Below are 27,106 nucleotides of genomic sequence, written 5' to 3'. Positions count from 1 at the left end.
TTGTCAAAAGATCGTTGACTAATATCTAACCATACTGTGTCAAAACTGCACTGGTCAATTCTACTGCATGCTAGAAAAGGATTTAAATATCATTATTCAGCATGTTGCGTCACTTTATCTTTAGGATAATACAAAAATACTTTATTTTGCATAAACAGTTGCTTTCCGAAAAGGAAAAACAAGTGTACAACTTAAAAAAAAACAAAAAAACACAACACGTCACTTATTTACTGTACGTTTAGTCGCCTTTAGAAAGGGTTTATGCAAACAGCCTAAATCTCAAGAGGAAATACTAGTGTACAACCTTCTAGTTTGAATATTTTGGTCCATTCTTGATTACTGATAATCAAGAGACTTATTCAATTTGTGTTTGGTTATTTTTATCTTCTGGAGAATGAGAAGTAATTGCATGTTGTTATTTGTGAACTTGTAAATGTTTTTTACTTTCCGAGCACTTTCTATGCTGGTGAACTAGCTTCAACAAATCATTTAACAACTAAAAATGAGCTAAAATCCGAAGACGAACTGTATTCTCTCAAGGTGTGGAAAATACATTATCGTGCCTCCTGGACAGAAAAAGAGAAACCTGCAGCGAACAGTAACTGCAGCAACAGTGAACCATGAAGATCTCGTAATGTGAACCATGAAGATCTCGTAATGCTTTTGTTATGTAACGTTATCCTTAGCTTCTTTTATTTGGTGGCGTCACCATCAATGATGGAGTTGATGGTGAAGTTTGGCGTTTCGCTGCCGACCTCGCACTCAGCGTTGACATTGGAGTTAACCAGGGAGCTGATGGACCTGCAGGTCATGGTGGAGTCGTGACCAGTGCTGATGCTGCCGGGGGAGAAGGCTGCAGGGACGAGACAGACAAGACAGTCCTGATCAGAGAGCCACTGAGGATGCTAGCTAACAGACAATCCAAAAGTCAGGGCCACCTCACACAAATCAACAGGTACATGATTCGCTGCGCCTTGCCTGTCTCAGTAAACAGTTTTCCATCCAAATTTAGTGCATATTGTACCAACTTTACAGACAATCAGCAATAGAAAATGCAATTCATGTACGTCAGGAGCTTCTGGTCCTCTTGTTTCTATCATAATCTCATTAAACCCATAATACCCCCTGCTGCAACTGGTAACTGGTTGATGCTAAAAGATACGCTGTATCACACACCACAACTAGTCTCCAATGTGAGATCAACATCCTTACCGACATTAAATGTGTTAAAGTGGTAAAATACCACATCTATGATAATAATTATTGCCAGATTTATGGCAAAAAGCATAGAATTGTTGTTCCACTATGGTAAAGGATGTTTATATAATTAAAAAGTAAATAAACCCCAAATCTCTCACTTTTCTTTCAGGCATTGAGCGACAAATCCTTTTTCTTGGATACTCCTCAAAGTCATTAATATGATAAACTCATATTGCCTTGGGTAGGTAGACAGCACAGCAGCACACATAAAATAAAAAATGTCTTTGCACTGTAAGGTGAGTAAATAAAAAGGAGAAGAGAAATACTATAGTGAGACAGAGGAAAGTCATATCATCAGCGCTGCAGAATAAATGATCCTCTCTGTTTTCACCTGATATAAATATGGCTGCGGGGTCAAACGATTCTTCAGGATATATAGCAAATTGAATAAGTCAGCAAAAAGGGAAGGCACTGAACACAAAACAAAGTTTTACAGTTTACATGAGAGCTACTGTCTGTGCATCCACCCATTTCAACTTGTCTGCAGCAACTGCCCACTCTTATAACACTCTAATAACACTGTGAGGACAATTACAAGAGACATCAGAATGTTGCACATTTAATAAATTCTGTGAACCTTTAAAGGTTTTGTTTTATCCTCATTTAGAACCGTGATCGAGCCATAAAACAGGATATTTATCTGTGAAGAAACAGACTTTGAAGTCCTTAACAATAGGAAACCTGGAATTTGTTTTGGTGTTGTGCTGAAACAATTGGTCAACTGATTCATTAGGCAACAATTTTGTTAAAATAGTTTATCTTTTAAGGAATTTATTAAGTAAAAATGGCAAACATTCACTGGCTCAAAAGGGAAAGTATTTGGTCGGATAAATTTAAGTTGTGTTGTGAGGATCATAAGTTGCTTCATTTCACGTTGCTTCTTGGTGAGTTGCATATGGGATATGTATGTATGTATGTATGTTTGTATGTATGTATGTACAGTATATGTATATACAGTCTCAAGTACAGGTATATTACTGTATATAGTAAATTCAAAATGCTCAATGACAACGTCCATGATAATGCATGTAATGTCCCATTATGTCCTCTTGTAATCCACAAAGAGACATTAAGACGTCTCATTTTGCTATGGGAACGGATGATGGGTATCTTTCTAGTAGGGCTGAAACTCCTCATATTTTATATGTTGTATTGCATATCTCAATTAATCAAAAAATAATGTCAGAAAATCATGAAAATTACTCGTGAAGGTAACATCTTGTCACTTAATTGGTTGTTTTGTCTGACAAACAGTTTAAAAACACAAAGACTCTTCAGCTCTGTTTTCCAGTGTTCCAGATTTTTTTTTACGGTATATGATACATTGTTTAATCTTTTAATTATTTGTCAATGAATGGTTTTAATATTCAAGTAACATTTGACATTTTTCTATATTATTGCAATATGATCCAATATTCGGTATCAATACCAAAACAATAGGACAAAAGAATAAAGGCACGTTTTTATGAAAAAAAACTATTTCCCTTTAACAAACAAAACAAAGTTCTAACATGTTAAATATAGATATTGTCTGAACACAAGCAGCCAATCTTTGAACATTTTAGGCTAGGTTTCATTACTTTTGCTACAAACTAATTGTAATCAGTACCCAAAATGTATTAAGGTAGTAACCTTATTAAGCAAAAAATGCCAAGAATATATTGATTTCAACTCTTTAAATTTGAATCTTTGCTGGTTTTCCTTTTTATTGTAAAGTAAGAGTCTTTGGGGTTTGGACTGTTGGTCAACAAAATGAGACATTTGACAACATCACCTTGGGCTTTGAGAAATTGTGGAGGACAATTTTTCACGTTTTTGTGATATGGACCAAAAGCTTGATCAATGAATCAAGACTGGTCCAGCTGACTGGCAGATTAATCGATTTTGAAAACAATCATTAGTTCAGTTCTCATTAGATCAGCCCTGATCATTAGAAATATTTAGAGGCAGTTTCTCACAAAATACTAAAAACCAAAAAATTCATAACATTCTGTTTTTAAAGATATTTTACGATGTTTAAATGTGCTCCAGTCAAAGCTTAAAACATGAAAAATGTACATGCCTTTTACATTTTCATGATCATGTTGGACTTTCACAAATATTTAGTCAGAATAACCTAACGATCAGTATAACAATAACATAAACAAGAGCTGATGTCCAGTGTTTCCCAGAATCCTCTGACTTCTCGTTTTGCCTCCCTTGTGCTTTCTCATCCTTCACCATCTCTTTCTCTCTCTCTACTCCTCAGCAGTGGTGGGAGGGGAAAAGAGGAGTCATTTTTCTCCTCATTAACTTCCTGATTGGTTTTGGACTCTCAATTTTTGCCCGTCTGCAGTTTGTCACCAATTTCAAACTGGCAGACCAATCGTTAATACTAATGTTTGTGTAGCTAAGTGCAGCCTGCTCTCAGCGGTCTACTTGTACAGCATTAACAGCATGTGGGTGGAGGAGAGCAGCTGCTGTGAATTAGCTCCGTTCCCTGTTAATTCTCTGCCTGTTCATCAGCAGGAAATCTATGATGTGTAATTAAAGGCTGAAAGCAACTGGACGTGTTAGTTTCACTAGAGATGTTAAATCACGACACTGCTTGTACACATGTCCTCACTGCATCCGACTGTCCTCTGCTCTCCTGTTTAATACAGATTAATGCTGCTGACACACCAGAAAGACTTGTTCTCGATTAGCCATTGAGAACGACACTAAGGCTCGAGCCAATTAAACATTTAAAAGGTTATTTGATTGCCAATTAATTTTTTTTATTATTATATGTTTGATCAGCAGAATGGTCCAAAACAATGTCAGAAAACTGAGTTTTCAGATTTTAAAGTGATGCCTTGAAATAACTTGTTTGGTCCAATTGGTGAATTACTTTATCGACTAGTAATCATTTTTCTCAAGTTGTGAACGCAACATTGACATATAATCTTTTAAGTAGTAAGTTAGCTAACAGTTACCAATTTACCCATCCAGCAGTTGCAGAGAAACACAATTTATTTGGAGTTGTGTTTCTGGCCACCTGATGAATGTAAGTGAATGAAAGTAGTCTTTTCTCACTCAGTGTTTCCCACAGGTTGTGAATTTACTTGCGGTGGTGGGTGGGACAGGATGTGACGTCGCAGGGTGTGGCAGCGCAGCGTGGCTGGGTTCAGTAATTAACTAGTCAAACAAAGGTTTATGAATTATTTATTATACTTATATAAGCTCTATTATATACTTTCAAAATATATAACTATTTTCATGTTAAAAAATCAGACTAAATATGATATAGAGGAAGTGCAGCAATGATGTGCTTTTTCAGTGAAATCTGGTTTTGGTTTGTCAAATGTTATGGTTCGGCATATAAAAGACCTGATTACCTGGAGCCCAAATAGACTATATGTAACATAAATACTATGATCTATACAGACAGTTACATGTTATTAAGCATCTTAACACTGTCTCCTCCAAATTACTGTTGAATCAAAAAAGACTAAAGTTATCCAAAGATTTAAAAAAAGATATTGTTAGATATTTGTTTTTTAAAGTGTTTTATCCATCTTTTGGGAGATGGTAAACATACTTATTTGAAGGCAACTATAGCAACATGTCCTTGTTGAATTTTTTAAAGACATTTTAATGAAACCATCTGAAGAGTTTAAAGGGGAAAAGACCCGTCAACAACTCATAGACATCTGAGACAAGACAATGTGGCCAAACTAGACCAGCCTTGACTAACTGAATTTTAGAAGCTGACCACATGCTTTTTTCCGTGTAAAATCTTAAATTGAAAAGTAATTTGTAACTGTAACTGTTATATAAAAAACTGGAAATACTTAGGTTAGGTACCTCAAATTTAATTTAACTACAGCACTTTAATAAAAAGTTACTTTCTACCACTTCCAATTACACTTAAAACCATAGTAATACAGTAATGCTTTTGGGAACAAAACCTTTGTCACTCGTAATATGAAGTTGTTGAGTTTTTGTCACAAACTTCACCAACATGTTAAAGTTTGTTTTAAAGGTCTTTAGACACCTAACAACTGCCACTTCCAGTCCCACAATTTGAAACACGAGATCTTTTAGATTCTAGCTGTTACAGGACAATTCTGCTGACACTGTATGTTACAGTTGTGAGGGGTTTTAATTCTCTCATTGTGAACACCATGAAAAGAAAAGCTGTTGTGTAATACATAGTCTATTTTCAGGTTCAACCTGTGTCCAAAAAATAGCTTGTTACAAGACCAACTTTACCTGCTGGTGAGGTTGAAAGAGAGTTTATTCTGATTAATGAACTTTTGACCTTTTCCCAGTCACTCAGCGCTCTATATAAGATTTCCAAACTATTAAACAGTCTTTGTGTGGAATAACAAAAGCAGGCTTTCTAACCTCCCACTTGTCCTGTTAAGAGAAGGAGGGAGGGAGTGAATAAAGGTGCAATCATTTCTGCTGCTGCCAGAGAGGAGAACAAAAGCCCAGATGTGAGAGGAGATGGTAATTCAGTCTGATGAAGAGGGGATAAGCTCTCTCTGTGGATTTCATACTCTACACTCATCCACCGTACACTAGGGTCATAGGGGTAGATAACACTTTAGTAAACACCCACATACGCATGCACGCACGCACGCACGCACGCACGCACACACACACACACTCACACACACACACACAAACACACACACACACACACATGCACATGCACATACACACACACATTTCTGCATTAACTATAATGTGAGTTACTGTACTGAACTTTTTGCTCTGTCAATGACTATAATGATTGATTATGTATTTCATCTTAAATTTACTACATGGAAACATAGGCATCCATTTTTTGAGCACTTTTGAAGTAAGGCTGTTTAATATTTGGACTGCCATTTTGTTCAAATAAATATAAAGCTTACGTAATGCTACAACTAGCATACAGTGGTATGTTAAATAACAGTGTGCTTCCAACTTTGCGGTTACAGTTTGGTGAAGGCCCTTTTCCTGTTTCACACATGACAAATACCCCCAGGCACACAACCTGGTCAATAAAGAAATGTTTTTTGCATTTACGTTTTAAAAGAAGTTGAGTAGTATACGAAACAGTAATTTCATGTACGTTATTAAGGACTTAAAGCCAAATTCATTATGTTAACACACTTGCTACAGAGCTAACTGCATCTTGTTATTGTAGTTAAACCACAAGGGATTTTGACCACAATGTGACATCAAATGTGCAAGTTTGACAAAATAAACTAAATTAAAGATCCATTTAGCCTTTCAAGAGCATTCAACAGTGTCTTACAGTCTATACATTGTTCAGTGTGACAATATTCAATGCACAACCTGCAAGTTACCAAAAAAGCAATTACCTGTTTGAATTTGTCAGTGCCGTGAGGGACAAGAGCACTTAGTGGAGGCTATCATCATGGTAACAAAAATTCAATCTTAGAAATGAAGAGTTGCTTGTCATATGACAAGGTCGGCCTGGGATTAAATGTCTCCCATTAAAATGATACGAGCTGTGTCTAAAGAAATCAGCCCTGGCCAGTTTGACAGGGTCCCATGGGTGTCCAACAGAGGACGACCCTTGTAGAGATGGACGCTCTCCTCTCTAGAAACGATATAGGCGTCTGGCCCCTCATCATCAGGCCAGCAGCAGGACTTAATGGCCCAGAAAACTCAGTCAAAGAGCAGACAGGCTTTAAATTCTGAGCACTGAACAGTGGAGGCTCTTGCCCCTCAGCTGATGTTCACAACGCAGACCTTCACCCTCAGTGTCAAATCACTGCTCATATCTGACTTTTTTTGAATGACTCCTAATTCTGTAGAATGTTTATGATGAAAATGTTGTCTTATGACAAAAGGAAGTCACTGCAATGCCAAAAAGATACGGTGACCGTCGTTTCCATTGTTTCCAAAAACCATGAATGTCTGCACCAAAATGAGCAGTAATCAGTGACGTGGATTTCACCCTGAACCACAAATGTCAATCAAGGCCATATACTGGGCACCATGAATTTTGGTTCCACAATCTTGTGGCAATCCAGATGTTGAGCTAGTTCACTGGATTAGTGAAAATATTGATATGTTGACAGTGTTGGGGGAAAAAAACAGGGACCACCAAAGTAAAATAGATTTATTATCCTCTAAGAATAATACATGTCTGTATACATTTCCTGTTAATCCACTGGGACCACTGCTCTTACAGTAAGCCTAATAGTGAAACCTGAGCTACTACTAATTTCAAGCCACATCAAACACCTTAATCAGATAACTAAATAAAGAGTCAAATAATAGCGTTTGCATTTTCATCAAGTTTATGTGGGTGCAAGTTAAATCTTCCACATATTTCTCATTCTTTCATCTCACAAATGAAGCGCTTTTGAGACTATTGTTCAAATAGATGCAGTCTGTTATGCAGCCATTACGGGAGGTCAGAAAACACTTAAATGGTCATTATTGGTTTGCTGTAGAGCTGAAGAGAGCAGAGGGCCGACGCAGGCTGACAGAAGGCATCAGTGTTGGGGTCAAAGGCTAATAAAGCAGAGAGGAGCCTTTGCTCCTGCATTGTTAACCAATCTGTCCCAGATGAAGATGACTGCCGAGAGGCGTGACACAGCCCTCGTCCCTATGCTAAATCTCCATCTCGGCTACTGTGCCCCATCAACTCATAAAATGGCCTGTCAGTCTATTGTTGGGCTTTTTGACGTGATCCGTCGAAAAGTTATGGATATACAATAATGAGTTGAGATGACCTGATCAATATTTGCGGGACTTTTCTATCATTATGGTTTAAACAAGAGATTCATTGTGAGTCGACAGCGTAAGAAAAATGCCAAAGTAAAGGACACAGGAAGAATGAAATATATGGCTATGAAAAGAAGGACACCTCCCGTGGGTGCTAAAGCTGCCATATATGTTTATCCAAGTCGTTCAGCTGTTTCAGAGAGCTGCCAAGGCGACACCATTCGTCAATCCACGCTGAGCTACTCCCGCTGCTGATCAGAACAACTTAGGGAAAGTGACTACAAGAGCATGATTAGGTAGGAACGCACCGTAACTAGCCAAGTCTGTTTCGTACAAAGATATCAGGAAAACAAGATAAACTTTATTTGTGTAGAGACACGAGTGTAAGTATTAGTAAGTATTTTACATGCAGATTACATTTACATACACACCCTATGCAATAAAAATAGTTTAAATGTTAGTAATTTAAATGTTATATTAGTTTGGACAGACGTTTGTCTAAATTGAAGGACAAAACCCATGAAATCCCTTCAGTTGGGTCAGGGAGGAATTTGGCAAATTTAAGAAAATTAGCAAATGAGCATCAGCTATCGTATTTCCCATAATGGAGGTCAGAATTATGAATGCTGGGATTTCCTTTATTATTAATGCACATTGTTTTCTAATTAAAAAGAGCACTGCCTTTTCTTTAACATTAATTCTACCATCTTCTTGGGAAATATTATCACTACACATTGACACCTGCAAGTCACAATATATATTAAATGATATGAAGACCAAATTTCAGTAGGTTTCAGCTTAGTGTGTGCAGGTCTTGACTGTAACCCCAAACCGCTTAACTAAGTAGATGTTCACGGCAACCTGCGAGGCAATAAATGTCCACAAATATAACACTGCTGCTTTTATATTTTGTGATGGCACAGTAAGATAAAGGCAACCTAGATAAAAAAATATCAGAATTTCTTTTAAATCCTCTTTTATCTGGATTATACTTTAGTGCCTGGACCCTAAAAAGAAAAAAGTTAACGTCATTAAAATAACTCACGCTACCTTTGATGGTTATATATTGCAAAACAAGAGACGGTATAAGACAAAACAGAAGTCAATTGAATCACGTTTCTTTTCCCTTCAGGTCCTCAAAGCTGGACAGTGTGTATTAGTGTGTAAGTGAGAGAGAGAGAAAAACAGAGTAAGGGGAAGAGGACATAAACTACACAGTGCCGGCCATTTAATGCCTCTCCAGCCCCAGGCCTGTGTTAATGGTGGTGTTGTACAACACATTACAACGGTGCTTGTGCCCTGAGCAGACAATTACACTGGTATTTAGCCTATCCACAGGCCCCAAAGGCTAGCAGGGCACTTAGCAGCACAGCAGGGTGGGAAGACAATCTGACAGGCACACTACTTTTCCACTGTGACCAAGAACCAGGAGTGACACTCAATCAGCCACACATTCAATGAGGCCCTCCGGGGCCCCAGCAGGGTCACTTTCTCTGCTGCTGGCTCTTACTTACAGATTGAACCAAGTTTTTACCTCAAGTCATTTTTTGAAAACACTACAAAGGAATTTGAATAACTTCTAGGATTTATTAACCTACTGGACAAATCTCTAAGAGTTTAAAATGTAACAACATTGTTCCTTTCAAACTGAAACATGTTGATACATTTTCAAGTGTGTTGTGTTTACTGAACTTAAGAAAAGGTGAAACATTTAAACTGTGCAGTCTGTTAATTGCCATATTGCCTCATCTTTCTCATTAAAAAGAGACATTATGTCATTTACCAAATGTACAAACCAGCAGGAACACTTTAATGGATGCACAGTGATAAAATCAAAAGAACATGGATTTATTAATTATGAATGACGTTTTATAAACCTCTAATGTAAAGGGGGTTCCAAGGGTTTACTGCACAGGTTCCCTTCTGTTCTATAGATCTTCCATCTTTCCTGTCCAACGTCAACACTGAGCAGAAATTTCATTAAATCAATCTCCCAGTGAACACAGTGATTGGTTGAATGGCACAGAGGTTAAAACCTGCCTACATTTGGTTGAAAAGTGTAATTGTTTTCAATGACTGGGCAACATATAATCATTGCTTGCATCAGGATTAAAATGAATATGTTGAAGATGGTCCATCTTCAACATATGGACCACCAACTTCATTTTGAAATTATGTTGAACAAACCAACTTTAGCCCAGTCTTACTGGGATACATGAGGTACTACAACTTGATGATGTACATAAGTAGCAAAAAACTTATTAATTAAAAAACAGTATTAATCGTCATGATTAAAACATTTCACCACAAACCACTATTGAGACACCTTCTAGCCTTTGCTTTCCTCAGGTAGCAAAACAATAGAGGGCATGTACTGAGGTGACATAAAAAAGCACCTCCTATGGAAAGGTCACCTCTTGGGTTAGAAATACAGATTTGTTTTGGGTTTAATAAATCCAAAAGAGTGAGAGGCCTTTTTGACATCTCCACAATGAGTCTAGCCTCAAGTGTGTGTGTGTGTGTGTTTTAAGGGACATCCTTTACTGTTTATTTATGTGTTAGAGAGAGTACGTAGGTATTAGTTTGAAGTAATCTGATATGAAAGCAGGTAAATCCCATTTTAGCACGAAACAAAGAAACTTACTGACGCCAATCTCAGTCATTTTTTTACTCCTTTTATTTCAGAGGAGGCGGAGAACCTGAAACGACAAACTTTATACGCAGTAACTCACTTTGGTGTACAGTACAGTATAGATTTAAGCAAGAAAAATCAATAAAATATCATCTAGAAAGATAGTAATGGATTTCTAACTTAATGGGCTCACACAGGTCTATCGATTAGCAGGATTAACATCTGCAATACCTCAACAATCTGATTTGCATTTAAATTACTGTATGCTCCGTGCTGACACCAATATAACAAAACAGACAAACGTATAGCCAGCACAGCGGCGCTCAATTTTGAGGTCTGACATTTGTATAAATCTTGTTTTTAAAAAAAAGGTAAGAAATACGTAAAAGGAAAGTTGCTGTGTTGAAAAACTTTGAGCAGTTTTGAAATTGAAATAAAAAAGTCTAGACAAGGACAAAAAAAGAAAGAACATAAACAGACAGACTCGGCTTGAAGCTGTCTCCTGTGAGACTGAAACAGCCATAACTCTTTTGGGGCAGCTCATCTGGGCCTCCTAGTGAGGAAGTGGGGCTGGTGTTTGTGGAGAAACAGTGTGTGTGTCTTTGTGTGTGTATATGGAGGGGAGAGAGGGGGGGGGGGATGTCCGCAATGTGATGTGAGATGTTGGGAAGGCAGCGAGGTGGGGTGGGAGTTTGATAGACTGCTCTGTCACCTCCCGCTCTGCGATTTACGGCGGCGGGGCTGCTGACGAGCGCGGGGCAGTAAACAGGCCGGCCGGGGGCGTATTTCACAGAGAGCTGGCTTTTATGAAGAACACCAGGACGGCTCTACCCACAGCTCCGCCCGGCCCGCCGTGACGGATGGAGAAAGACGCATGACAAGCTTCATCATTGTTTGTAAATCTTAACTGTTCCCGCTCACTAACTCCAGAAGGCAATTTTGCGGAGACAGCGGGGCCCGCGGAGGGGGAGGGCGGAGAGGGGGGAGGAAGAGGAGGAGAAGGAGGCGAGGAGGAGTAAGGACAGCGTGGCACTCCTGAAGGTTATTTGGATCGCTGTATTTGGCCAACTGATTAGCCCTATCCTGGGAGGGAGATAAATCTGGTGAGGCGCTGTTTGTCAGCCAGGTATAAGGGGAGGGCAGGTAGGCTCAGAGCTCACGGCTATTTCATCCTCGTGGATGATCTGGAGGTCCACGAAATGTTCGGTCGAAGCCTAACAGTTTAAAGATTAAAAGCAGATATGGCTAAATTTTTATGTGCTGATGCAAATTTAATCAATAAGCAGGACAATATTTTGTAAGCTTTCTTACTTTAGCTGGTTTAGGAAGTTGGGAAATTTGGCTGCAACTTTACATTATCAATCAACCCACTCATTATTTTATGAATTAACTGATTAGTCATTTAGCCTAAAAAAAGTCCAAAAATTGTCAGAAAGTGAACATATCAAAACCCAAGACAACGTCTTTAAATTACATGTATTTATCCGACCAACAGTCCACAATAGTGCTGAGGCATTTAGTTGATTCATGGATCAACATAATATTAAGAAGCAACTATTTTGATAATTGATAAATCGTGAAAGTATTTTTTTAAGCATAAGTGCCAAAACATAAATGGATCCAGTTTCTCAAATGTGAATATTTTAAAGGTTTTGTCTTCTTTGATACTTCTACTGCTCTAGAAACTTTTGAGGGACATTTTCATTATTTATTTAAGCATTGTAGACTAAACAATTAATTGAGAAAATAAGATGTTTCATTCATCTTAAATATATAGAAAGAAAAAATAAAACTTGTTTGGTAATTTTTGGGTAATATGACAAAATTAATTAATTTAGTTTGACTTCAATTAACTACTAAACTAAAAAAATAATCCATGTACCTCTGGATAATACCAGCTAAATCAGTGTGAAATACAGTAATTCAGCAATTAATTCAATAACTCCAAAAGAGAAAAAGTAGAAAAGCTACAGTTCGGTTTGCAGCCACATTACATACGATAAAGAGTTAATTATGTGATGCTCACAAGAACAACATGCTTATAACCCTACAGTTATTTTAGCAGCTGATAAGATAGGAATTAGCCTTTGAACAACATCAAGGACACAGTCCCTTGCACAGAGATAACTGTACAGACAAGGGAAAGAACTAGCCTCCAAAATGTTTCACACACACATCTATAGACACAGAGGCTCTGACTCATTCAGTCAGTGGAAGCCTCCTCTTTAGATAAGACACACACCCACACACTGGATTTGGCTGTGGTTGTACCAAGCGGGCACCCAATGTTTATACTGACTCTTTGACAAGTCTTTTGACTAAGTCCAAATCTTTTTATAGGAATGGCATCCTTCAGCTCCCCCTTATTTCTACTGCAAAATAACACTTTTTTCTACTTTTCTCTACTGTGGTTGAAATATTAGCCCCTTTCTTATGAAATGCAGGTTATATTTAGGCGTCTATAACTAAAAATGTATTTAAATGATTGCCAAAAAAGATTTGGTAGTCACCATTAGCCAGAATTCATACATGTTCTGTCAACATTAGGCAAGATTTAATAGTTCAAAGTATTGAAGATGGAGAAATTCAAATATCACAATATTTTTTTACCAAGTACCTCAATATCAATACCTCAACAATATTGTTGTTTTGAGTACAAGTGCTTTCACAAAATATTTACACAATGAGATTTTTGATAAATAATCATCATTAATGTGGATGTAATGACAAAGTGGGTAAAAGCAAATTATAGAACAGTTACAACAGTCTGGTAATCACTTTACTGTAATTTATCCTTTAAAACCAGGAAAAGACAACACTCATGCCATATCAAAATATCCCAAATGTAAGACTATATCTAGTCTCATTTCACAATATCAATATAATGGCAATATATTGCCCAGCTCTATTTCAAAGGCAATACATACATAATGTTAACAATTTTTCTCTGTGTGTCCATTTTGTAATCAAAATCAAGAAGTACCTTCTGTGAGTGTACAATGTGAGATTCATTTTGGTCTAATATTTTTGACCTGTCAAATAGAATGTAGAATATAAATAACTGACACTTGATTAATTTCAGATGCTCAAAATACTTTTCATCCCTGTCGTGTCATATATATTCAGCTTTGATTTTTCAACATATTAAAAAAGGATTTGTATTTGGTTAAAAAGAGAAAATCGCTGTTTAATAAAAAAACAAACAGATTTAAGCAGTTTGTTTCTCTGGTGTTAAGAGTGTGAGTCGACACCAAATGTGGGACCACCTGCTGTGAGTGTTGTTATCTTGTAATGTAGCATGAAGAATCAAGACATGAGGCTGATGTGGGACCCTCACAGGAAACGAACAGGTGAAAGTCATAAACAAATACAGGTACAAGGGGAGATGTGGGAGTCTTTAGCTTAGGGATGCTGGTGTTTACAGCAGTCTACTCCACTATAAGAAGGATGTTGATATTGTGCTAATGACGCTCTTCCTATATGTCCTTTCTAAATGAGTGATATTATATAAAACCACTTTTATTTGACAAATCAAATTCATATCTTTTTGTTCTAGTCCCACCCAGATGGCTACACAGATAATACTTTGTGCTGGGGTGCTGCGTGGTAAGATCACTGATCAAACTGCTGTATTTTGATTGTAATTTTGATTTATTGTTTGTATACCTCATTAAAGATACTAATTAGTTTTATTAAACTTTTAGACTTGTTTTACTCCCATTCAATTCCAAACAAAAGGAGGCATGTTGTAACAGGACTGCCTTCTGTCAATCACAATCCATTCATGACAAACCAGAGTAACACCAGACAGAGTTGGTAATTTCAAGTAGGTACAGATTTATTTTACCATAGGCTATATACTGTAAGTTTTGCACAATTAAGGCTTCATGTAACTAAAAAGTATCTCTGCACACCTGATGTGTGACAGGTTCATCTAAGCGGCAATTTGAAAAATGTTATACTGACTTGCTTGGTGCTAAAATATTCATCAACAGCATTTCATTTGAATATGCATATATACTTTGTAAATTAGACAATCAGAGGACAACATCAATTATCTGTTGCACAACTAAAACAACTTTTGAACATACACATTCCACCAGAGGCACCGTGGCTCTCCTTGGTGCTTAGAGCCGCCCAAGATTATTGTGATTGTTTTAAATAATTTTCAATAAACTAGAGCAGGTTTTTCTTCCATCACGGAATGCTGTGTGAACTAGTGCTAGACCCTCTTCCACAGCGCTGTGGAGGAAGGTCTGGCAAAGCGGGACTAAGACAATTGTGGAATGGAGTACAGTACTCTTAAAATATCTTTTAAACATTACACTTCCAAAAGGTAAATACAGATGCATAAACTGAATTCATCTTTCATAAATAGAACAGTGAAATAAAATCAATTTAAAATCCCCAGACTGTCCAAATAATAAAAAGTTCAACTTAAAATTGGTTCCTTTACATTGAGTAAACAGTGAGAACAGAGTAATGTAAGCAGTAACTTCCTGTCTTGACTTTTTGTAGATGTATTCTGCATTGATCTTATTGTTTATTGTCAAAGATTTAAAATAAACCAACAGACAAAGCCACGCAATGCCAAACAGTACTTGCAAGCCAATAATATACCCCTATTTAACAACAAACTACTACTACAAGTGTATCTGCAATTTGTGAGTGACAATCGTTTGTGAAACAAAATGCTACCATTTGCAATCTTTGCTCCAAAAACACCTTTGAAACAACCCATGAATGCACCAGAGATGGAGAGAAAATGTCTCACTAAATTGTGTTTTAAAATGTATTCATCCTTTATCCTGAAGTGCACTTAAACAAAAATGGTGCACAAAGAAAAACACATTCAAGATTTTGAATCCGAGTCATGTTTGTTAAACAGGTATGCCAATCAGCCCAGTATTTTCCTTTCTCTCACACCACACTACACTGCTGGATTATCTCATTATTCACTTACATGCATTCCTTGCAAAGTTCCACAAATACTTAGCACAAAAAAAGCATTTTGCTTCTGATTTACACACATTTAAAGCTACTGGGTTAGGCAGAAGATTCCGGAAGCCATGCTCAGCTGAAATTACAGGGCCAGAAATCTACTGCTGCATTGTCAGAGATCAGAGATCATATCTACTTCATCTTTAAATGCGACGAAAAGAAACAGAGTCGCACTGTCAGGTCTTTGACAGTTTTGTGGTTGTTTTAAAATTGATTACTTTTTCTGTGATGCTATGGTTATGGTTATTTATGGTTAAAATATTTTTGTTTGTTAATTCCATTGATGCCAAGTGCTGAGCATACGTTTAACTTCCTGTCATTATTTAAACAGAAAAGATAACATAAGACACAAACTAACTTTGTAGCTTTTCTTCCTTCCTTAATTCTCAGTTGAAAGGTAAAGCAATACATAACTTGAACTTGAGTCAGACCTACTGCACATACACAGTTCTGTATTTGAAGTAAAGTGAAGGAAAAAAAGGTATAGTAAATGGATATTAAAAGTTTAAAAAAAACTTGTTTTATCTTATACATTTTATGGCACTCTTGACTTGAGGGCAATCCTCCCTTGAATCTACATAACCACATCGTTGATAAAGTCTGGGTAAAACTTTATGGGGCCTGTAAACTGTGTGTGTGTGTGTGTGTGTGTGTGTGTGTGTGTGTGTGTGTGTGTGTGTGTGTGTGTGTGTGTGTGTGTGTGTGTGTTTGTGTTTGTGTGTGTGTGTTCTTGTTTAACTATATTCATGGGGTCCAAGAACCGGAAATACGACATACTTGACTGACTGACTACGTGACTACCTTGACTACAGCTTTGTGGGGCCAAAATGCTGGACACCACAACTGTATAGGGCTAGTTGAGGGTTAGGACTTGCTTTTAGGATTAGGGTTAGAATTAGGTTATGGTTAGAGTGAGGGTAAGGGCTAAGGTTAGGCATTTAGTTGTGATGGTTAAGGGCAATTGTGGCCTAAAAGTTAAAGATGCAAGCTTATGACCGTAAGGTTGCTGTTCAATCCCCAGACCGACAATATAAAATTCTGGGTGGGGAAAGAGCAGAAAGAGCAGTGCTTGTCCCTTCCTCATTACCACCACTGAGGTACCTTTGAGCAAGGCCCTTAACCCCAACTGCTCCAGTGGAGCTGCTCAGTGGCCAGCAGATCAGACTGGGGTTGGACTGGGCACATACAGGTATCAATGTATAACTGTGTGAATGCGACAGGTCATCATTTCAAATGAAAATTCGTTCTCAATCGACTTACCTGGATAAATACATTTAACAAAAAAAATTAAGGGCTAGGGAATGCATTATGTCAATGATGGGTCCCCACAAAGGTGTGTGTGTGTGTGTGTGCGCGTGTTTGTGAATAACTTACAGGCTGCCAAGGTCTCAGAGCAGTTGTTGTTGTTGTTGTTGTCATCGATGCTGAAGAGGGGTGGCACACAGGTGGAGGAGCCCAGGCTCTGACTCAAGTAGGTGGCTGCTGGGTAGTAGGAATGCATGCGGTACTGAGAAGACATGTTGTGGCTGGACACACGGCCATCACCATGGGGCATCTGCTTCACACAAAACCACAAAAAACTATTTTACACACAACGGAGAAACAATTCCCTTAATGTGCTGTATTTCATAGACAACATCATGCTCACCCCATTTCTGGAGACCTTGCTAAATCCACCAAAGACCCTTGTTGGGTTTTGGTAATTCTATGTTTGGGTACTTCAATACTTGAATAGAGCTGCAATAAACAATTATTTTCTCAATTTTTAGTCAACCAATTAAGTGTTAAGCATTTAAAACATCATCACTTTGACATCTTCAAATGTCTTTTTTTGTCTGACAAACAGTCCACAACCCAAAAAATATTCAATTAAATAATATATATAACATAGAAAAGCAGCAAATACTTGCATTTGTGAAACTTTAAAAATGAATTAGATGCCAATCCATTTTTGGTCAATTGACTGTTTCAGCTCTAAAATAGGGTTATGGTTAGGGTTTGAAAATGTACAATACAATTCAAACACCTTTTTTCTGTGACCCCCTTCACATAATGTTTGACTGTACAATCCTCCAAATCAGCCATCAGATATTTACAGGCAACACTTTAACAACCTAATCTGCCAGGAAGAAATATAGGATAAAATAATATATGACAGAAAATAAGTAGTGTTTGAATTCACACGTCCATGTCTTGCTGTAAAAATGAGCTGCAACACGCAGTGCTGGCTTTCTCCACTCCTCTGAAAACTTTAAAACAAGCTGTCTACTCAGCAGCAAGGCCGCCTCACAGAGGGTTTTCAATTTCACTTTTATGGAATTTGATTTCTGTCAGCCTGTAATATGTCATCCGTGTTGTCCACACCATCAGTTCTCCGACAGCTTTATAAACTGTTATTTAAGCTACACTCTTCTCTTGTATTAGGCTGTGAAAAATACAACAGAGATTGGACTGGAGTATTAAAGGTGCACTAAGTTTACGGTTTGCAGGACACCTACAGCACCAAAAATAACTGGCTTGGTAAAAGTTGCTCACAAAAAGGCAAGTTTTACTCTCTCATACTGTCAATGATTTGTGTGGGTCATGGTTTTCTTTTCTGTGAATTATAGCAACATCAACTATGTCTGGTAACATTATGTGTGGAAATACCTCTAAAGTGAGTCCATTACTACCACTTCCTCTTCCGTGCTCAAGCGGCCAAAGGCTTAAACAAAAAAAAAATCCTTGGGAGTGTTCATCGCTTCAGATACGCTACAATACTATTTACACATGAAATCCTTTCATTGCTCCACAATAATGTTGGTTTGTGTATGCAATTTTGTTGACATATTGCCTTTTGTTTTCCTTTAGATTAACTCTTGACCTTATACAATTGATTGATTACCTTCATTTTTATCATGAATGGCCTTTGAGCCATTGTTCAGTGTTTTTCAAAAATAAATGAAAAGGAAATTCTTACGGTTCTCACACTGTACTAAAATCCTACTGAACTATGACCACCATATCCAAATTCAACAATACCTTTTGTGTACTGTTACACACAGAGTATCAAAGAGTTAATGGTAAAGGCAGAAACAGAAGGCAGTGCATCTGACAGCATACCACATCTGTAGGATTTTGTTTTTAGTTTCCCCACTGAACTACATTCAAAGAGGCGTTCTGCACATCATAGAATCAGAATCATAGATGAACTCAACATGACTTAGACTCAATGACAAATTACATCCCCAGGTCAGGTTTCTAAATGCATTTTCATAGCACTAAGCAATAGGTAAACTAATGTCAATTTCCAATTTTGGCAGAGATGAATGGATAGAATTTAAGTTGGTTGTTGTGGACTGAAAGTCATAATTAACAAGTCATTAATGCCAATAATTAAGTAATTATGTAAAAATAACTTGTAAATGTGCCCTACAGGAACATTATTGAATACGTTATAATAAGAACAATACATGTGTAATCCTTCCTCCAAACTCACTGGCTAACTTGCTGACTCCTGGGGGGGGGGGGGGCTTCTGAACCTCCCTGAGAGGGACTGTCTCCTTATCTGGCACCATCTCCTGTCTGGAAGCTCTACACCACCCTTATATTATCATCATACACCTGCATGACAGCCAAGCACCACTGAGTGCACAGGAGAGGAGAGGAGGAGGAGGAGGTAGATGGCCTAACACTGATAAAGACCACAGTGTTTCCTTGTAGGAAGAATTCACCATTGTTACAGTTAGCTTGATGATTAAAAGTATATATTTAATGACATTTACAAAAACAGTTTCAAAGAGGTTGGCAGAGGAAAAACAACTACTTACCTGAATCTTCTGCAAACAATCTACTGTAATTATAAAATGTCAAGTACCTGGTACAAAAACTTTATTATAAAATTATCGCTGTGTGTCGAGCACAGCATTTGAAACCAGCAATAGGCTATTCTAGAGAAAAACAACTAAAACATGTTGTAGGCAAAAATTGCCATTTAAATAATAAAATTTGTTTTAGTTAAATAATTCTTAAAAAGATGTAAAGTACACTTTCACTATATTATTATTATAATTATTATGTTGTTATGACGTAGAAAAGAGCAACAGAAACTAACAAAAAGTCAAGGAAAAAACGTCAGCCCTCTGGATAGTGCAGAAAGACCCCAGGGATAAACGCTTGAACAGCAAATATGGAGACAAATCAAAATGAAGTAACTCAAGGATAATCACTTCAGTTAGGGATGCAAAGATTAAAGTATAACCCATTAAATTGTGGAGGTTTTGGACAGGTAAAGGAGAAAGGGGAGACACAAGAAATCTTAATAAAGAGATCTTATAAAATCTTTTTTTTAATGGTATAAATTATAATTATTCAAATTCAAGTAATAACAATCATCTCCTTTTATTTCTAAAGAAATATTCCATCGCTTTATAGTTATATAGTGTTTATAGAAATTGTGCAACTGTGTTATTTTTCGGCACAATTGAAAATCATCTTCAAACTACCAGCTCTTCATGCAAATACAAAAAAGTAGTCCCTGAATTTGAATAAACGTTGCACGTACCCCTCTCAACCTGACAACTTCACTAAAAATATCATAAATCACAAAGTAGGATGGCCAAATTATGCTAAAGCGTGCTAACTGATTAGCATTAATGTGCCCACTTTCTCCTTTGAGCACTGAGGCATAGCGGCTTGTTCCTCTGCCGACAGACAATACCATTAACCTTTGCAATTCAGGCTCTGCTGTGCGCTGCCAGGTTAGCGGAGGCAGTGACCCCAAAACTAGATGTTGCTATTGGGGAAACGGAGAGGGGGTGGATAGGAGAGAGCAGGGGTGGATAAACCTTCTTCATAGAAAACAAACCACCTCATCTGAGATCACTGGAGAGTTATGGATCTAATTTGCTTCATGCACAAGCTCATCTCATTTGACACAATAGAGATACATTTAAGCATAAATCAGTGTGAATATATAGATTGGGAAGGAAGGACCAAGAGTGTGTTGGTGGGATGCTAGGTACTATCTCCCCAATGTGTCCTACGTTATACCATAAGTGCCAACATTAAAACAGAAACTCTCATCCATCTCTAAGGAAAACAAAGAAATAAAATGTTTATATAAATCACTTCCATACACAAAGAGAATAAACTTCTAATGTCCATAAGGTTGCCTACACGTGCATCAGTTACATATCAGTTGTCATATCAAATGCTGCTTTCTCCCATTTTTATATTTACAATTTGCTTTATTTTTGTGTTCTGTAAGACTGTTATTTTATATACCAGGATGCCTTTCCTCAGTGCTGAAACGATTAGTCTGTTAATTCATTTGACAAGAAAATGAATTACTTTTTAGCGAATCATTCATACAATATGCTAAATATTTGCTGGCTCCAGCTTCTCAAATGTGCTGATTTATGTAGCTGATTTTTGTTTGGTTAATTTGTAAATTTAAATACATATTTTTAATTCTGGTAACTTGTGATGGCTAAATGATTTATAAATTAATAAAACATAACAGATTAATTGATAATAATTGCTACTTGCAACCCTAGCTGTGTTCTCTGCCTTCATTTGATAGGCGAGAGAATGCAATAAAGGCACCTAGTTATAATCAAACCAGTGATATTGTCAGTATATGATGGGTTTCAGACCACTGGGTACCTTGGGCGCCAATCATTTTAATACATTTTTAATTTAAGAAGTTCTTTTGATGTCTATTCAGCTTATTGCTAGGTTTGTTTCCTGTATAATAATTTATATTGCACAAGTATTTTAGTATGTTTGTATTTTCCAGAGCTGGGTTGCAATGGTAGCTGGGTTTGGGTTCAACTTAGTTGTTCTCTGTCTTCTGATAAATCTTGACCAAATAAAATAGTGCGTAATTTAAGGCACATACATATGCACACGTCCAAATCTCCCCTGCTGTGCTTGCCCATAGTTGGTTCAAAACGATGGCACAAAAACCCTCCCTTGAGGCAAGCTGAACTGACATCACAGGTACCCAACCAACCAGCAGGACCAGTATGTAAAATACCTAGTATGAGCCCTTAAAAAGGCTTCAAATTTAATTTGACTGTGTCGGATAAAAAGCAGAATGGTAATCGCTAATCACCTGGTATTGCTGGTAGTTGTAGAGGTTGCCGTAATAAGTGGGGTAGCGGGAAGGCTGGTAGAAGTTGTAATATGAAGTTTCCAGCAGCAGGTCTGCCGATCCCTCAGTATGAACCCGGGCACCAGCTGACGGGCTGGGGGACAATGCTGAGCGACTCCCTAGGGAGACACGCCCGCACATGGAGGAAAGACAACAAATAAGACAAAGATCTTTTCAGAGGCTAAAGTATATTCAGATCATTATCACATTTGAAATATGGATCTAGATCTGGATTGCATTTACCTGCTTGAAAGGAAAACTAACCCTGTTGTACTATGCATCCAACGGCAGAGCTCAAGCTCTAGGATTTTATTTTCCCAGTTGAGTATTTGCTGATGATGAAAACCAGTCAATCAACAATGAAAGGATCTTCAAAGATCCATCTAACCTAAACAGATGTAGGCTTGGACTACATATTTGAATAAGAATTTAATAGGAAAAGAACACTTGATCTTTACAAGATGTGTCAAGTCACCCGTAGCTCAAATTGTGATCAACGGCACCACCTGCCGGTGGTAGGTGTTTTTGACGTCAAATTAGCAGACCACACACAACACACCATCACAGTACAGGAATGTGGGTTGCCCTATCAAATTTAATATGACCGTCACCAACATCATCATCATCATCATCATCCGTTGTTCTTTCCTTATCAACAAGGCCACATTCTTCTCAGACCTTGACCCTTTGTTCGTACACAATGAAGACTCTGTGCACCACTGAATCCAAAGATAATGACATTTGTTGTCCCTGTTCTAATTCTTGTCATCAGTGAGTGCTTGACTCCTTTTTCCAGCTCAGTATTTTCCTCTCTGTAGCCAAGCCAGAGACCCATTCTAACATGAACACAAAGCAGAAGACATGAGCAGCCTTGACCACAGTCATTTGCCACCTCCTAAAATTTGCTATCAGTCCAACAGGGAACACGATATCTGTGTTCCCTCCATACCGCCGCCAAGAAAGACATCAAGGATGCCCTTTTATGCTGCTGCCACCAAAATCAACTTTGATTTTCACTTATTTTCCCATGAATATGCCCCTAATTGGGTGTATGTAAGGAATTCTTGTCCTGCTGACTTTTTAATGTTTTATTGTGCATTTAATTCAGCCTTTTTGACCATGAAATAGAAACTTTATATTTAAAAGTGATTTCTAGGTACATATATAACTCACCAAATAATTGATTGAAAATAATGTGCCTTTGCTGCCTGTTAAACAAAAACTTTTGCAATCTTAGTTTACAGTGATTGAAAAATTCTTGACAAGAAGCTGTCAAAATAAATGGTTTTACTTGACCATCTATAGAAAGCCAAAAGATTAAAATAATCTTCTGAATTCTTCTGAATTTCCAATTGTCAATAGGTCAATTGTATAGACTTAAGAGAAGCTTTGTAGTTTAGAAAAATAATTTGTAGAAATGATTTAATTAAAACAACAACTTTTAAAGGGTATCCCGGAAGCATGTCAGCTGTTCACTGGGATTTTCAAGGACAAAGGAAAAGGACCAAATGTATCAGTCCACAATCTATTAAAATGCATTTCAACATATACACCAATTACACTCAAGTCAAAAAAATCCACAGTTGTATAAACACTGGCAATCCTTTGCGCTGAGGCTGCTTTAAACAGCTACAATTAATACTTTACAATATTGGTTCACATATAATATACAAAATATACTGTATATTCTGAAATAGTACATTTAATTCTAAAAACTAGGTCTTTTGTCAGTTAACGTCGCACACGACCATCAGTCCCTTCATTTTAGCCTTCAAAAGTAAGATTTCTGTGAAAACTAGTGTGTCTTCTTTATAAATCTGTTTACCACTTCAGCTGTGTTTTCCATGCTGAATATACAAATGTTAATGTCACCAAATTACTTCTACATTCTTCCCAGAGCTGTTGTTTAGACACAATGACTCACCTGTCCTAGGGTCCGTTTCAGAAAGCAGGTTTAGCGAAAACTTTGAGTGTGTTAACCCTGATATGAGGGAAACTGTGGGTTTTCTGTTTCAGAAAGGGAGGTTGATCAAAGCTGAGAGAGAGGGGTAGCTCCAGCCCATTTCAGAATGAGAGGTAATTAAACCTCAGAGTCAGTTACTATGGTAACTGAGTCTGTGAACCTAAACTGGTCGGGATCAGGTTTTCTTCAATAAACCTTGAGTTTCTCTCAGTCTCCTGCCTCCGACACAGCGCTCTTTCATTTCCTCATCCATTCATTCAGTCTGTATCAGGCACATTTTAGCGCAGTTTGTTATCTGCATGAATAAAAACAGGGTTGGTTTATAACTGTTAGGCAGATTAGAAAAGGTTTTTGTTCTGAAAATGGCATTTCCTTTTGTTGACAAACCCGTTGATGAAGAAACTGTATTACTTTGCAGGGAGTAAATATACGTCGGGAGATGGTATTAGGCCCTGACTATATACAGTAGATGTAGTTTCATTTTCAGATAACTACCTATTTGAGCAGTATCGATTTTCTTCCAAGTCTATCAGTTATGAAATTTTTTTGACATTAGGCCCATTCCATGATTTCAATAGACTAATTTGAAGATAAAATGTCCCATAAAGCTATTTTTTATACTCCTTCCCTTCTCTTTTTGTAGCTTCATAACATTATCCGTCCTCATATCACTAATTTCACCCATCGAGGACATGCTCTAAATCCCAGCAGATTCTTTGTGTTTCATTACGTTTTTTTGCAAACTGCAGTTTTCTTTACAACATTGTTGATGCGGAGCATATTAGTACCACTAATAATACCACTGTATAGCAAAGCACCATCAGAAGAATTTGACTTGCTCTGAAATGTGTTTTAAACGTTTGTGTAGAGTTCCCTGGACACAAACCAGTAAGAGACATTAAAAAGAAATACATTACTGTAAACCATATTCTGTTAATGAATGCAATGCTGCAATCTCAGAATGGGATCAGTAGTAGTTTACTTTTTCGCCCGCAGGATTGCACCTTAATAAAATTATAGTCCAGTTTCAGTTTTCACCACCTGTGATTAAATAGGAAGTTGATACACTATATTAGAACTTACGCATTGACTCAAGCAGCAATTTTGTTCCACACCAATTCTCGCTATTTTACAGAAACTTCTGTATTGCTTTTTTTCACTAAATACATGTTCAAACTGGCTGTATGTGTGCATGAGTATTTCTGCCAACCAGTTTTTTCTTGATTGTTACCATGGTGAATCATAGTATCATGGCTCCTTTGTGCTGCCTTTTTATTGTGGTGCTGCATGCGCTTAACTTTGAATGAACCTACTCTGAGTTGATTTAACCAACTCGAATCAGCTGTTCTGAAAGAGTTTCCCATCGCAGGGTAAATCAACTCAGAGATCAGGGTTATATTCAGAATTTGTTAAACCTCCTTCCTGAAACGGTCCCCAGCCATATAACCGGCTGTCAGCTACAGAGTAGTGAGAGGCAGGACATTAAGTGCATAAAAGTTGGAAATACCTCACCTGTGACAGCATGAGTAGAAGTAGAGGTACTGGTTGGTGTTGGGGATCGTCCCTCCAAAGAGAACAAGCAGTCTGCTCCAGCTTCATTTTTCACCATCACCTCGGGGCCAGTGAGAGCCACCGGACTACAAATCCCAAGCTCCTCCTCCTGAGCCTGTTGCCGTCTCAGGGCAACCTGGAGGGGAGGAAAGAAATAAAAACAAAACATTACCCTTACCATATCTACTTACTGAGTAACGCAAAGATAATGCACCAACATAATAACTTTCCCCCTTGGTTTACTACTATGCTGATATGTGTTATAGTTCATAATGTTTTTTATTGTTTTCTTACTTAAAAAACAAAGCCATGTGTATTAAATGGATAGGACAGATGCCATATTCATATTATGTAATTGCTGCACAGGAAAATGAAGTAATTATTTTAAGATTAATAATAATAATAAGAAGATTATTAATTAAGATTATTAGTATATATTATGAGTGCAGCCATTCAAAGACACCAATACACAGGTTGTGCTGTACTTGCAATACCAATATACAGCTTATTACCACGTGCTATCACTGTATAATAATAATAATAATAATAATAATAATAATAATAATAATAATAATAATAATAATAATAATAATGATAATAATAGTAATACATTTAATGTATATAGCGCTGGAAGGTAATAATAACAATGCAAAACTAAACTAAACTAAACTAAACAAGATTCAGGCACAGATGTATGTACTTATGGTTAAAGTTAGATCTAGAGCTGAAACTATAACTAAATAAGTGCATGACAAAAATTATCAGGAAATATTTTGATTAGTTCACTTTTCAAACAGAATTTCCACACATTTTCTGACACAAGTTCCTTAAATTTGAGTATATCTGTGTTTATCTATTTTACATCATTGCAAAATAAGTCTATTTGGGGTTTGAACTATTAATTGGACAAAACAAGTCATTTGAATATGTAACAATGGCGGTTCCAAAAACAGTTAACGTAATTTCAATTTACCAGTAAAAAGTTACAAAGTATTTTACCACAACACACAGTAGCTGCTCTATATATAGTAGCCTAACCATCACTTAAATCCGATGTAGTAACTGTCTGCTGTAAGCAACAGGTGTAAAAATACTTATAAAACATACCTAAAACAAACATTAACTACTAAAGTTCTGTATCGGCCGTTAACGTTCACGCTAATCAGTTTGACCTTTGACATGTCGGTAGCTAATGTTACATAAATTAAAATTAAGAAAAACAACTACTACAAACATAGCCACACGGGTTAAAAGGTATCCAAACATTGAATTAAAATAGTTTACAAACAATTACGTTGTTGTATTTCCTGTTTCACACCGCGGGAACAATTTGTTTTACAGCCAAATCTTGATGTTTAAAAGCTTTTCAGCGCAGCTCAAGCTAACGTTAGCCGCGCGCTAGCTAACCAGTTAAAAGAATAAATTAAAAAAATAACGGTTACCTGGGCCGCCATGACTCTTTGCCTCTCAGCTATCAGTTTGCATTTGGGACACTGACAGTCTCTCCAATTGCAGAAGCGCTTGTGTCCCTTAAGAGGAGATACGTAGCCGTGGTTCCTACACCGGGAACACTTGGGCATTCTCGGGGGTTTCTGGCCTTTGGATGGGGACAGAGGTCCGGTGCACTCCGGCACCTGCTTGCTCTGCTTGTCCTTACTCATGGCTGCTGGGATAATAAAACCTCAACAAAAAACTGCTAAACTAACCAAGAACAACAAAAGTCACACTTTAGCAACTATTAAGCTTGTCCTGCAGGCTCGGTTGATTAAAGCCCTGCACTGGTGCCACGATAGAGGCTATAAGGTCACCGTCCCTCCCCGCCCTGCTGCTGTGACTTGTGGGAGGATCA

At 37.4% G+C, this 27,106-nt stretch overlaps 1 protein-coding gene across 2 annotated transcripts; it reads right to left on the bottom strand.

The window, feature by feature from the left end:
• Positions 1 to 5: 5 nt before the first annotated feature.
• On the bottom strand, positions 6 to 27,106 carry dmrt1 (doublesex and mab-3 related transcription factor 1). 2 transcript variants are annotated; one of them, XM_034871537.1, is made up of 5 exons: positions 26,700 to 27,106; positions 25,219 to 25,393; positions 21,705 to 21,862; positions 16,982 to 17,165; positions 6 to 853 (listed from the first exon to the last, which is right to left on the bottom strand). In XM_034871537.1, the coding sequence occupies exons 1-5, from the start codon at positions 26,916 to 26,918 to the stop codon at positions 693 to 695; spliced, it is 897 nt and encodes a 298-aa protein (XP_034727428.1). In that variant the 5' UTR covers positions 26,919 to 27,106; the 3' UTR covers positions 6 to 692. The 2 variants fall into 2 exon arrangements, with proteins under 2 accessions (XP_034727428.1, XP_034727431.1); XM_034871540.1 differs by having other exon boundaries at positions 16,982 to 17,162.

The sequence above is a fragment of the Etheostoma cragini genome, chromosome 5, assembly GCF_013103735.1.
Source record: "Etheostoma cragini isolate CJK2018 chromosome 5, CSU_Ecrag_1.0, whole genome shotgun sequence".
NCBI lineage: Eukaryota > Metazoa > Chordata > Actinopteri > Perciformes > Percidae > Etheostoma > Etheostoma cragini.
Note: the sequence above shows the minus strand (reverse complement) of the source record. Positions and strands in the feature narration are given on the sequence as shown.